At 43.1% G+C, this 14,487-nt stretch overlaps 1 protein-coding gene across 3 annotated transcripts in view; it reads right to left on the bottom strand.

Annotated features, from left to right (window-relative positions):
* The window catches only part of PRKD3 (protein kinase D3), a 37,419-nt gene extending 25,438 nt beyond the window's left edge, over nt 1-11,981 (bottom strand). The window contains exons 1-3 of one of the 3 annotated variants that reach the window (XM_062629494.1): nt 11,846-11,981; nt 8,787-9,095; nt 8,065-8,398 (exon numbers count right to left, since the gene is read on the bottom strand). In XM_062629494.1, coding sequence (XP_062485478.1) covers nt 8,065-8,355 — 291 coding nt within the window. In that variant the 5' untranslated portion in view covers nt 8,356-8,398; nt 8,787-9,095; nt 11,846-11,981. Of the gene's footprint in view, nt 1-8,064; nt 9,096-11,085; nt 11,470-11,845 lie in introns of those variants that run through there. The other 2 variants (XM_062629495.1, XM_062629493.1) reach the window with 2 other exon arrangements.
* Nucleotides 11,982-14,487: the final 2,506 nt, after the last annotated feature.

Here is a 14,487-nt window from a genome sequence, read left to right as displayed (position 1 = left end):
ACACTCCCTTTCTATTCAGAGAGAAAACAATTTCCTCTTTCCGGTAGCAACTTTATCCAAAATACTAAGTTGGCTTTCTCTGGTGTGCACACCCTACACATTTACATTACACATAATGCTGAAGAATCCCCATGCTCTGGAAAGCAGAAAACCTGCATGGACAGTCACGAAGAGTGGGAGAACTTGTGCCATTTAAGCCATGCAAAAGGAGAAGACAGACCTGATGAAATTGTACTGACACCAGTAGATATTTTATCCACAGCAGAAAGAAACTGATTCACTGGGCTGATGCCAAAGCAGCAGGCTACTTCCTCTGTCTCCCAGCTCACTCTTAGGTTCCCTACTTAAATCTGACACTCTTATATACTCTGCACAGTAGCCATGACAGTACAGATATGACAGTATCATTACAGTCCCCTAAACCAGATGCTTTTTAAACCTTTATACAATAAAATCCTATTGCTTAAAATTCATTAGGTCACCTGGAATTACCTGTAAGAACTCTTATCATATTATGCTCCAGTATACTCATCCACTGTATCAAGTTTACAGAACCACTTACCACAGATTTTAAGGAACCTCTAAGGTATTTCACAGGTTTAAGTCTCTAAGTCTCTCTCGTTGGATGTGTCTTTGTTTCTTTTTTTTCCAGTATCAGAGACCATAAACCTATCATGGAGCTGCCAGAACATCCCTGCACATAATTCCCCATCCCAGTAACCAGAGGTCACATAATCACATACCAAGAAGTACTTAATTTAAATACCACAACCATATGCATTTTACATGTGCATTTATCCATTCTAATGTAAAAATCTTGGACTTATTAAAATGTCTTAAACATACCATTAATTTTGGTGACCAAAAATGGTTAACCTCCTGAAAGACTGTTCTCGTCAGAACAATTGGCTGGCCATGCCCTGTGCCTGATCAGCACCATCTCTCCTATATTTTCATTAAATTCCATTTCTAGGTATTTTCCTGGAGAATGGGTTCTCATTCTGAGCACATGTGCATGTACCGGGGGGAGGTCTGAGTTCCAGCAAACTGGAGCCAGACCACAAGACCCACGTGGTGTCAACGGTGCCAGCAATTGGAGTGAGTAAAATCAAGAGCTTGAATATCCAGGTGCCAACTGGATATTCAACTAAGGTGCAACTAGAAAGATCAAGATGAAGCAGCACCTACTGGGCCTGACAGTACCTGAGCCCGGCTGCTGGGGGCATCCACTTTTTTGGTGGTGGTGTTTTTCTGTTGGGGGTTTTGTTTGTGTGTCTTTCCACTAACCAACCTTCAACCTGAACCACTAGACGAAGGTACAGTATGAGACCACGGGCGCTGCATTAATGTGAGTGCTGTGTGTCTGCCTGTGTTGACCTTTGTGTCCATATGTATGTATTGCAGACCTGTATCCAAGTTGTACATCGGTATCCAAGTGCCCGTGCCTGCTAGGAATACATGGTCAGTCTTGCTGCTGATTGGACCTGGGTATGGAGCTGTTGCAGCCTTGTCTCTGCCAGAAGGCTGTTGGATTCAGTCATCCCTAACTAAACTTTTCAAGTCTGATGAACAAGTCCCACCCTTCCACACACACTTCACCCCAAGATTCCCCTGTGATTAAAGCACAGACCCCAACAGAAAGATGGCTGTCTGACCACTCCTTTCCACACACTTCAGCTCAGACTCTGCTCTGCCCCCACTGGAGTCCAGTGCCCCGGGCACTGGAAGCACCGGCTGGCTGCCCTCCACACGGCCGGCCCTGATGAGCTGCAGGTGGCCCGTCACAGCCTGTGTCTAAGGCACTTCGCCAGGCTTCCATGGGGGAGCTGTGCAGGCAGCTTGGCTCCTCACACACTGTAGCGCCCTGCTCACTCTTCCGCTCCCCAGCACATACGGGAATACAGCATTCCTTGCTAGCACCTTAGCCAGAAGGCTATGTGCAGACTGCTGGCCAACAATAACCTCATCGATTGTCAAGTGGTATCTTTTAACAGAATTTTTACGCAAAGCTTAAACTATGTTCAAGTTGTACACTACCAAATTCTTCTCTCTTGTACAGCGGCAAAGTACAGCTTTTACAGCCTTCCTTATGCTCAGTTACATGAAGCTGTTAAGGAAGAACGCTGTCCAGCTCCTCTGAAGCGTTAAGAGCTCATAACGTAAACTTGAAAACAAAACTCAGAGCAGAATTTTTTTTTGACTGTTTCATTTTATGGGATTATACAGCTATTACTTGCCTGCATAAAAACCCAAAGTATGTGCACAGTGACTCAGAACATATAAATGGCTAATCCCAGTATTACTATATTTCCTAAAAGCAAAACAGAGATTGTTCCCAGTGTTAACAGCTCCAAAAGAGCATCTAAATACAGGAAATCACTTGCGGGAAGTCTACTTATGTAACAGACTGTGCCAAAATGAATCTCTGGTACACCAGTATCAACTACCTAGGTAAAGAATGTAGGCAACCCCTTGCACTTACACAAGTGAAACTACTAGAGCATTATGGCAGTTACACTGAGGAAAACCAATTGGTGTTACCTAGACTGCTTATACTGTAAGTATTACAGCATGCCTAGTTTTAATGGATAGTGCATTACACTGTTCTTTTTACCCAAAAGAACTCAATACACAGCGGCCAGTATTGCTGGAGGAAAATACAACTGAGGCTTCTTTCTATCTTGGCAGAAACTGCAAAATCCCTCTCCTTCAAGTTCCAGGACTTACTTTACAAAGTTCTGGACCAGTCGCCAAAAACTCACACTAGGGAAAGGCGTAGGAGGATATTGTTTCAAGGTCCAATATCTCATGACCCATCCTAACTCAAAACAAATGCTTCAAACCACTGAAAGCTAATTCCAAAGTCTAATGGTGCAAAACAGCCATTACCCTGGAAAGTCTCTTCGTTCACTGAAATCGCTCCAATCTATTACCCTGCATCCCTACCCAGCTATTCACTCCCACTCTTTAGAATAATATGCCAAATCACATTATCACACAGAGAATTAGCTTCAAACACATTACATGAGATCTTTCCCTCACCAAATGCCTCAGTACAGACATACTTGGACTACTGCTTGGCTAGTTCTTTTCCAGCATACAAACCTAATACCCTGCTGGAAATGCTAACCTGCTCAACACATACCACATCCATGCCCCTTCTACTCCCCAGCTCCCACCTTCTCACAGACACGTTTCCTTTTTGTGCCTCAACTCTCCATTACTCTGCTGGCTTACTTAGCCCATAAGAAGAAAGCAGATGAAAAACCAAGAAGGCAGACCAACAAAAGGAAAAATAGATTTGAGCACACAGCGGATGAACACAAACCACAGTTTTAGACACGTTCAAAAGTACGTACAGTGAACTACAAGCTCAACCTAAGAGAAAAACCCCAAAGGAGAGCTGCACTACTGTTATCTATTAATTACACCAAATTAAGCTGCTACTGCAAGAGTTGTAGAGATCTATCTGTAATAATGCCAGACTGTAACATGAACTTTGTAATATGACTCTCTTCTCAGTATTTTATTAGTAAAACATCTGCTAACACTTGAGAAATCATATGAAGCTTCAAGTCAACACCTTTGCCACAATTTAGTTAGACAGCCATTACCATGACAGTGCCCAAACTTTTGGAAGACAGCTCATACACATTTCACATGTTTTTGGTCTTTGCACAATGTGACACCTTAAAGTACTTTAAAATAAATTTGTCCCCCTTCTAGCTAGCTATCCAAACTACTTAATTCAGCCACATTAAAACTTGAGTTCTTAGGTATACAAATAATACATTTAATTGTCACTTGGTTAGAAAATTCTACAGATGTATTTGCATGTTCTTCATTTCAGGCTTTTTTCCCCTGATTATCAAAGCAAAATATTTGATCATATCTAATCTTCCTGCCCCCTCTGCCCCGGTGTATTCAATTTTTAAGGGAAACTGGCTGGTTTGTCAAACAATCCAAGGATCTCAGTCATATTCCAACTATGGAAAATGAAATCCCACCTTGTCTAATTAAAATAATATGGCAGGACTATCAAAAAAGTGCACACATATTGACAGGATCACATTCAATTCAGATTATTCAAATTCTTCAGATTATTCAGTACCAGGACTACAGCATTTGCAAAAAAGATGAACATATGAAACTACAGAAACAGCAGAAAGATGCACAAGCAGCTACAATATGAAAAATTTAACCCTTTTTAAACACAGCTATACTTAAGTGATTGTGTTCTGAACAACTTACACAGTCATAGAGAAATAAATGTGAGTGTGTACATGTTCAGTATCCATGTAAGTGACTATCGACAGATTAACGCCTGAATTCAGGCAAATCAAAACAGCATAATGTGGGGGGAAACAACCAGGGAATCAAGACTACTAAGAAAGCATTAAGTACTGTTGAGAGAGGAGAAAGTATTTAAGGTAAAAAATGACACCTTAAAGACATTCATTGCCTACAAAAAGACAGATGACCCAAAAAAAAACAACATGGAAAAAACAGCCAAAAAATAAGAAGCACAAAGCAAGCCAGTAATCAAGCAGAAATTTTACAATCATAAATTTGGTGTTGATAGCCAATTACGTGCGCAGTTGAGAGTGATCATATTAGGATGAAGAAAAAACAACAAAAATATTACTGCTAGTAAAAGCAAAGACACCAAACACACTAAAGTTACCAGAACCCAAATGAAATCGAGAGTTGATAGACAAGCGTTTCATGACTGCACATAAGCAACACAATTTTGAGACTACTTTTAAGAAATAAATTAAAAACCAACATACGACACATGGAAGAGCTCAGCAATAGCAGAATTGTAAAAAGTGTTTGTGAAGAAGGTTGGAGAGCAACCCTGAAACTGGTAGGCCACAGAAGGCCCAGTATCTGTTGGAAGCAAACTAAACAAGACACAAAATAGACTACAAAATACCATGTTGAATCAAGTTTGACGAGAAAAAAAGATAAACAGAGAGGAAACACGTTCATCAAACAGGAATGAAAATTAGAAATATATAAGGGCAGAGAAAGAAGAGGAAGAGAGTGAGAAAATAATTTTGGCTTGTCTTTTATTTTCCTTTAAATTTAAAACATGAGAGGACTATGTTATGAAAATACAGAAGAAAAATCTGAGAAAGGCTTATTAATCAGTAAGACTTAAGAAATATCCCTTTGACTTTGCTAAGTGGTGATCATTGGGTTGAGTTCAGTGAAGTATTAAAAGGAAAATGAGTTTGGGAGATTAAGAAACAGAGTGTACGTGTAAACAGCATGTCAGTACCCAAGTCAAAGAGAAGCCAACGGTTTGAAAGGATTGCAAGAATTTCAAGCAAGCATCCTAAGGTAGGAAAGCAAAATGCAGAAAAGCACTTGAGAAAAAGCCAAAAAGAAGGATGCAGAGTATGACTGAAAATGAACAAGATGAAGGACAGGTTTGTAGATGAAAAAGGCAGATAAGGGCAGTTTCAGAATAATGAAAGTAAAGTTTCAGACAAAGTTACAACAAATCTTGCAGGTTTTTAATTTACAGCTATTAGTTTAGCTAGAACAAAATAAATAAGCTAGAGTAAAGCATTTATAGTAACCTGCACCACATAATTCTCAGTCTGCAGGCAGTGGAGCATCACCACACAAGAGTTTCTAGTTTTAAGCCAGTAAACCCTATGTTCTACTTCATGTCCTCTCATGTGAGGAATGAAGAACCAGCATTTAAACATGAAACAGGATTATGAACTTGCCTCTGAAATATCTGATCACTGTGCAAGGCCACACACTGTCTGCAACTTATGCTACATATTTTTCTGCTTCTAAACACACTCTATTCCAGCAGCAGTCATTTCTGTTCATGCTTTAGTTCATCTTCAGACTCCCCCTGAGAACTGTATGTGTGGTACTTTAATATACGGCAACTGGGATAAGGAATGAACAGAGAAGACAGATGCTTCAGAAGACTCATAGTTACAGTCTCAATCTAAAACTTGTGTTTCCTGAGGACTTCTATTAAGCATACCAATACACAACGCCCCCAACATAGCTCCCCAAATTTAACTGTAAACACGAAAAAAGTTTTTGCTCCTCTGCTCACATTTAGGTTTTAGCAGAGCTAAAAGACACATCAAATATTTGCATTACTCATCTTGCTCTCCTTGCAGACACATGCCTCTTTAGTTTCAGTTCTTCTGATGCTAATTTTAATTAGCCTTCTGCAAAACCTGAACAAACTACATGCAACAGCAGTGTCTGAATCAGGAAGCACAACTGACCATCAACAGTACAGCAAGACTACCAATAGAGAAAGAGCTGTGAAAACACATTAGGTAAACACAGTACTCATTTATTACCCAGTACTAAACTGCTCCCCAGCACAGGTTTTTGCTAGATTGTTTTCCTCCCAGCTGATTAATTTCCTCTGGGGAAAAAAAAAAAAGGCTACATATAAAGTTATTTTTCTGGAAAAAGAAGTTCAGGCAGGACTTATTGCTGCTGTCAAATAGAGGGCGGAGGGAGGATATTGCCATTTGTGCACTGGCTGCAAAACTACTTATGAAAGAGGAATCCACCACACACAAGGCTGTTTCCTGATCAGTTTGCTGCCTGCAAACATGTTCTCACTGAGCAGTCATTTACTGGTAGCATCAGCCACAGGACAGCATACACTGAATCAAAGCCAGACAAAAGAGGACAACTGATCCCGAAATCCTCATCAATTCTGCAGTACATTAAGGCTCAGTATATAAAGGTATTTCTTGAGCTATAACAGGCACTGAAGTTAAACTTTTAGATGAGGCTGCCAAAAGAACAGAAAGGAAAAAGAAAAATAAGCATCAATGTTTTCATCTTTCTTTAAGAAGACAGGAAATATGCAGATGCAAAGAGAAAAAGTTGATGCAGAAAGAAAAAGCTGTCCCTAAAATGGCTGCAAAACAGTGCACCTAACATGCATGGTACAGAGACAAAAAAAAAAACAAAAAACTTGACCCAAATAACTTGTCTTTTCTGAAACTAACATGCTGAACTGTGTTTTGCTAGCCCACAAAGTTATTATGAAATCAGCTTGCTTGCCAGCTAGTTTGTAAAATAAAGATGCAGTAAGTTCTCAGGTGGGGGGAAAAAATACACACGCATATGCAAATGAGAGCTCACATAATGTTTGCATTCATGCTCTTTCAAGCCATTATGTAAAAAAAGAATCATCTAATAAAACTGGTCACCCATAAACAGCAATCACAACAACAAAAGACATGGAGAAAACAATTCCCTACAAACTAAAACTACCTTTCACTCCCTCCCTCTCATCCACCCCTGGCCTTGAGGGGAAAAGAGTAATTATTTTTTAATTAGGTTATGAAATAATGTTAACTGCTTTTCAGATTGCTTAGTAAGGTCTAAAATACATAACCTAACAAAAGATAAAATTTGGATGCAAAAACCGCAAGACCAATGTTATTTCCTTCCTAAGGAGTCAGAACCTGCAACAGCTCAACAAAGATACATCTGAAAAGCATGCTACCAGGTTTTTTATTTCTTGGTCAACTCCTTCTTAATAGAAACTATGCCAATAACAGTTCTCTCGTGAAAGAGTAATGCATGCATTCCTTATATGGAAAAAAACTACAGCATTAGCTGTTGGTGGAGGTTTTAATTATTAACTAGAAACAAAATGAAAAGCTAGGATCTTGCAGCATGTTTCTGTAGCCACAACTGGTCCTTTCATTATAGCTTTCTATAAGGTTCCAAGAATGCTCAATAATAGTAAGTAAAAACCTAAGATAGCAGTGACAATCACAGAAGGGAAAAAACATGTTCTTCATATTGTGAAAACTAATTCTTGCAAAAAATTCACTACTACATCTTTTACTAGCTGTCACAAGCAAGAAAGTAACAGGTCTTCTACATATCTTGGGAGTTAGAAAATGTCTTTGTGCATAACTGCAAGCATCTAACATGTATATCTGTCACCGTACCAAACTTCTTGGCATATTCCAGTCACACACTGTTATTACTAAGCAGTCTTACAAACAACTGTTGCCATCAGCAGAACATGGCAGTGTTATACCATACCTTCTGGTAAACAATAGAGCACACAAGGTCTTTAACAGCAGAGAGGGACAGGTCCTGAGCTTCAATGGTGACAGTCTCTCGAGTGAGACCAATCTGCAGAAGGAAGGAGACCCCATGCATAGAGCCTCGGGAGTTGGTGAGGCTCTGGGTACTGAAACTGCCATTGGAGAGTCGACTGGAGAGCCCCGACTGGGGACTTGAAGACAAAGTTGGGGTTTGTGGTGCAGCAGCATGACACGGTGGTGGGGAAAACTTCTGTAAGGATGGGGGAGAAGAGTCGTTTGCTGACATCTGACTTGCTTTACTCTGCCGAGATCTCCCTAGTAGTCAAATTCTAAGAAAAATATGTTGTCAGTTCTTGGTTTGAAATGAGAACAAGGGTAATGTAATTTTCCCTTTCTTAATTCAGTAAAACACCACTGACCAGTAAAACTTAATTTTCCCTTTCATTCTGTGCAAGCCAAAGAATAAAATAATTTCAGCTGCAAGTTACATTAAATTAAAGGTTATCTCTTTGCAGTAACAAGCAGCTGACCAAGAGCAAATTGCCTGTCCTTTAGCACCACATCCAGACAATGGAGGCTTACATAAAGGCCTCGCAGAAATACATCAGCTCTGCTGCTTTATATTTGTCTTTCATTTTTACGTATTAAAAAAAAAAAAAAGCTGGAAACACAGATGGAAATAAATGTTGGCAGCTCATTAAAAGTATTCTTGTTCACCTAATTCCACAGATCACATCTTAAATGCAGACTCATCTTCACGTAGATAGCCTTTCAAAATAAAATACAGAAAAAAGTGCAACAATAGAAGTCCATGTATATGATGAACCTACTCCTCCTTCAGAAAGTCTTCTCTGACTTCACGGGACACAGTTAACATGGAGATTCGTGAAGGCATCCGATTTCATTTTTATAAAATACTTTAGCTCATGAAACGCAGACGCAGAGTGTCTGAAGACACAATCACATTCAATGTAATCTCTAGCTTCACCCAGATAATCTCCAGCATTTTGAAACGTTGTACTCTGCCTGTAGGGGAAAAGGTTGACGCTGTTATTTCACACAAAATGCATAAAATTGTACAGCAACGTCATAACCACTCTACTTCGAGTCAGTAGGATCACCAATTCCTTGTACTCAAGTATGTTATGTTAGTAACAGTTTGCACTTGTAACTTGAATTTAAGTGTTTTCCCACTGTATGATACACAAGCCAAGTCAGACTAACACTGCCCAACACGTTACCACATCTTTTAATTAGCAGTGATTTAGCAGTGCAAAGCACTTAACAGTTAAGTGAAAAAAAAAGGGGGAGGGAGTAGACCACAGCTCTGCTCTGCAGGTGTATACTGAGTAGCTGATGGGAAGGGAGAGAAATTTATTAAATGCATTGAAATGTCCAAAAATCATAACATCAAACCTCAAAACAAACTCTACGTAGCATGTCCTCAGTGAACCATTTTAATGCTTTTATTCAAGACAACTGAAGAACACATGGACAAGCTCTAACTGCAGCAAGATATGCACAGCAGTGAGAGAGAGAACTGGTTCTGGGGAGGGAGGAAGGGGAGAGAGGAAATAATTTACTGCTCAGATGTCTGATTAAAAGAGTAAATCTGCCTACAACCTTTTAAAATAAATCATTCCATAAGTTCAAAATACTTGTCACAAGATGCTGTGCTACCTGATTTTAAGCTTCGCATGAGTAACTGAAATGCTTGAAAAGAATAATTTTTAGATTCCCCATGTAAGCTCTTCACAGAAAACGTTACCCATAAAAGCAAAAGAAGCTCAAGGCAGTAGATACTATGTATCACTAACAGGTTTTAAAGGAGCATAGATCCATAAATAATAATTCATCAATAAATCAATAAGCTCACATAGTTTTTCCTTCTCTTACATGAAAATAAATAAAAATCTCAGAAAGAGTATTACTAAAATTAAGTGAAATGTTAGCAAAGAAATGCCACAGTTTATCACACCCAGTATAAACCGTCCTTACTAGAAATAAAGCTGATAACTAGTAAAACAGTCCATTTAATAAATTACACACTCCTGCTATTGACCAGTATAATAACTCAAAACTGCACTACCACTGCATTCTAAAAGTAGGTAAGGAAAGGGAGATACACAAACTGCAGTACTGGAAGGAAAATAAGCCTCTGGTTCTGTGATAAAAATTCCTAACTCCAGAAGCGAGAACAAATTGACACCTTCTGGATTTTAAGCACAGGTATCCACAAACAGTTGTCTTCAAATACTCAAGAGTTGATGGACATTTACCAAGGTCAAATTCTGCTTCAAAGAACACACTCAACACCATACAGATGAATGTCATAAATACGAAGATTAAGGACAGCAACATTGAAGCATCTTTCTCAAGAGAACAGCTTCACAGTGCCTTCAGCTGTGCTTGAAGATGACTTACTTTTGCTTTCCACATACTGATCTTCTCTCCCTCACTTCTCACAGATATTAGAGGCAGTAAACACAAACCCTCAGGCATCTGAATTAAAAAAACAATAACACCTAACCAACATAAAAGAAAACTGAAAACCTACATAATGTGAAAAAATTAATGGGTATACTAAGTAAGTTTAATTTAGCCAGTGAAAACATGCTGTGAAAGCTCACCTACAGCTGCCTAATGAGAATGTTAATTGTATTTACCAAAAGCGTGATGCATTTGCATTTATAAAGTCTTTCATACCAAGAGTATTTGCATATAAGCCTTCTATGCAGTTTACTTTTACTACGTGATAGGAAAGAATGGATCTTTCTAAGAGAGGAAGACCATAGAAACTGCTCACTTTGTAGTCATAGAATAGTTAGGGGTGGAAAGGACCTTAAGATCATCTACTTCCAACCCCCCTGCCATGGGCAGGGACACCTCCACTAAACAAACTGATTTTGAACATCAAATACCAAAGTTCATATTCAATCCTACGACTGTACTCAGATACATATACAATCCCTACACCTGAAAAAGCAGAGGCACACGGGCTAGGAAGGGAGCCCACCTGACCCTCGCTCTGCCGCACCACTCGGAGCTATGCTTTCCAGGCTGCTCTCGCTGCAGAAGTGCTGACTCTCCCCTTCCTTTTGGGGCTGCTCCCAAACCAAGCAGCTTTCAGGCAGCTTCTCCAACATCTGGCACTTCACTCGCCCTCCGTTCCCCGCGCTACACGAGGCACGGGCTCCGAGCCGCGCTCCCAGCGGCTTCTCTCCCTCTATTACCCTCCCTCCCGGGAACTGCCCCCTTCCCCGGTTCCCGCCTGATCCCGGCCCCCCCCGCAGGTGCCAGACTGGGTCTGCGAGCGGCCTCCCCGCCACCACGGCGCGGGCGGGACCGATGGAGGAACCGCGGGGACGCGTCCTGCCTGTCGAGAGTCACGCAGCCCCGTCCCGTCCCTCCCAGGTTTAAATCCCCGCTGGGCGGCCCGCCCCGCCGGCACAGCTCCCCGCGGCGCCGCTCTCCGGAGATGATGTGGCCTCGGCCCGTCACCCCCACCCCAGAGCACCCCTGCGACAGGGCGGAGCTGCCGCCACGACGGCGCTTCCCCCCCGCGGGGGGCGGTGGCGGCCGCGGGTCTCCCCTCACAGCCCCCGGGGTAGGGCCCTCACCGGGGCTCGGCGGCGCCGCCGCTCCCGCCGCGGCAGGAACTTTCCGAGCCCGCCTCCGCCCTTCCCCGCCGCGGCGGGCCCGGCCCCTACTCCCCCCGCACCGTGCGCAGATCCCCGGCCCCAGCGCCGGCGGCAGTCGCGCCCCGCCGTCCTCACCTGCGGCCCCGCCAGACGCCCGCTGCCCCCGGGCCGGAGCTGCCCCGCGCACATCTCCCCCCGCCGCTCAAGCCCTCCAGCTGCCCACACACACCAGAGCCGCCCGGGACGGGCAGCCGCGCGGGAGGTGACGGGAGCTGTAGTCCCGCTGCCGCGCTCTCACCCGTGGAGCCGCGCTCAGGCGAACTACGAGTCCCGGCGAGTCCCGCCAGAGAGGGGCTCATCTGGAGCAGCGGCGCATGCGTAGGGCTGCCAGAGAGAGTTTCCGTTAGTTTTGCTGCCCGTGGCGGAGCCGCTCTGCGCCTCTAACGGGACGGCGGGGCGGCGCCGGTTCAGCGCTCTCCATTTTGCCGCCGGCGCCCCACCGCCGCCCGCGCCTCCCGGCCCCCGCGGGCTCCAGCCGTGCCAAAACCTGGGTCCGCGTCAGTTCGCATCCTCCGCTGTGCCTCGAGTTGCGACAGCTCCTCCGCCCTGCCCGCTGTACCTCAGGCAGAGCTCCGGGCCCATCCTGCGCCTCTTTCGGTTCACTTCCCCGGGGCGTGCGCGGCCCCGCGGGCATCCCCTCAGGGCCTCGGACGGGGCCCTTCATCTCTGCACAGGAAATACTTGACCTAGTGTGTCACAGCATCACGTTGGTCTTGTGCATGGCCGCTCTGACCCGGTGGCTGCGAGGGAGCAGCGTGCCCGCCAGCCCCGCCAATGAGCCTGGAGCTGCCTGCAGGAGTTCGGCAACCCTTGGTGCTGTCCCCATGTGCTGCTATGGTTCAGCTCTCCGTTAGTGCTCTTCACACGAACCCTGCCCTTCTGCTTCGCGTTAACAATGCCACTCTTCCATCATCAGCCAATCTCCTCACGCAAGATACTCTCCAAAACCTTTTGGCAAAAGTACTAAATAAAACCAGTCACAAGGCAAAGCTGTGTTTGTAACATCCGTCCAGCCAGAGAGCTCCCTGTTAAAAGACATCCCATAGTCCTTGAATTTGGGTTCAGCGTCTGCACACATGTCTCCACTACCATGAGAAGTGAGTGAAGTTTAAACATACACTAGACCTAAAACACTTGGAAAAGGCAAACTGTCAACAGAAATTAAAAGGCTTCTAATTCTTAGTTCAGCAAGATGCAGATGGAGGAGCAGATTAGTGCTTTGTCATTTACAGCGCTGTTTGTAATGTACGTTATTCATTTCCTTCATCTTGTGCTCCTGAGGCCTGGCTTAAAACCCACTGAAGCTGAGTGGAGGCTTTCCGCTTACTTGACCCTATTTTGCATCAAGCCTTTACAGAGCGCAGCTGATACAGAATGTACCCAAGTTCTGACTGGAGCCAGTTTATTTGATAAATAATTAGCCTGCAACTTCTGGTTGAAATCTGGAACTACTTTAAACTAAAACTGTAGCAGTTAATGGTCGATTCTGCCTTTAACTGGTTCTGAATGCTAAAAACACCCTGGGACTTTTTAATGAAGGCTATTCCATGAATAGAGGGTGTTCTTGCCAAAGCTCTGCACCAGATAACTGAGCAATCTTCGTTTCCTTTTCCCTCTAAAGTGGGACTCCCACACGCCACCACTGTAAACATCAAGCTTGCCTCCATAAACATGTTTTTTGATGTTTAGCACAGCAAGAAGTCATACTCCAGAGCATTTAAAGTGCAGCAAGCTTCTCACATTCTGGGCAACAGCCCTAAAAAATAGCTGTTTATGGATGACACCAGATGGGTATTAGGTATTACCACAGTCACTGGGCAACGATTATAGTTTGCAAAGAGCTCAGCTTTATACCGTCCAATAGGGTTGGTGCCATTTAATTTGCTGCCCTAAGCCATCATAGCTGCTTTTTCAGAAATTAGAACAGGAGATGGATTAGTAAAAATCAATTTATTACAGAACACAGGAAAGCATCAGCCAAAACAAAGCAAGTTGATATAAGCATCTGTGCAGCAGTGCTTCTTACTAAAGAAATACTTCTGAAGCATCTGGACACTGCTCTGATTGTAAAGATCTCTTGAGTAAAACACATCTGAAAGCAGCTCTGCACTTCAGTATCTATGTATAGAGCAGAACAAACATCTGTGCATCTGCACAACTGCCACTGTGTGACTCTATAGCGCAGCAGCATGGCAGCATTAGCCCTTCCTGCACCAACCAACAGAGTGAGCATTCTGGTGTATGTTTGTGACCACTGTAATTAGCGATTTCCTGTGGATTTCATCAAAGTTCTCCAGCTCCTTTCTGGGCTCACATCATGGCCTCAGATGGTTAGCTTGTTTTCACAGCTCAGAGCTTGCTCTGCTGAAGCTGGCTGCACTTTACAAGTTGCTCTCTCTCTTACAGGATACCAGGAAATAGGGGTAACTTTTATTGTATGTATTTGATTTTATAAAAAATGGGGCTTGTTCTGTATGGACCACTAAGTCTGTATAGACAAATTGCATTTGGAATGAGTGTTTTATAACTCTAAAAACACATCAAGTTTTTCCAGGTTTAAATTCCAAACCATCAAACTGGGTTACAAAGAAGGCAATGTCCTGGGAGACTTGACTGGTGCCTTTGTCTGAGAAACTCCCTAAGCATGTGCTGCCATGATTAATTTTCAGTGCTTTTGACACCAATGTTGCATAGCAAATGCCCCCATTCTGGATTTG

The sequence above is a fragment of the Pezoporus occidentalis genome, unplaced genomic scaffold (assembly GCF_034315485.1).
Source record: "Pezoporus occidentalis ecotype Australia unplaced genomic scaffold, CSIRO_AGI_Poc_V1 ctg34, whole genome shotgun sequence".
In the NCBI taxonomy this organism is placed as follows: Eukaryota; Metazoa; Chordata; class Aves; order Psittaciformes; family Psittacidae; genus Pezoporus; species Pezoporus occidentalis.
Note: the sequence above shows the minus strand (reverse complement) of the source record. Positions and strands in the feature narration are given on the sequence as shown.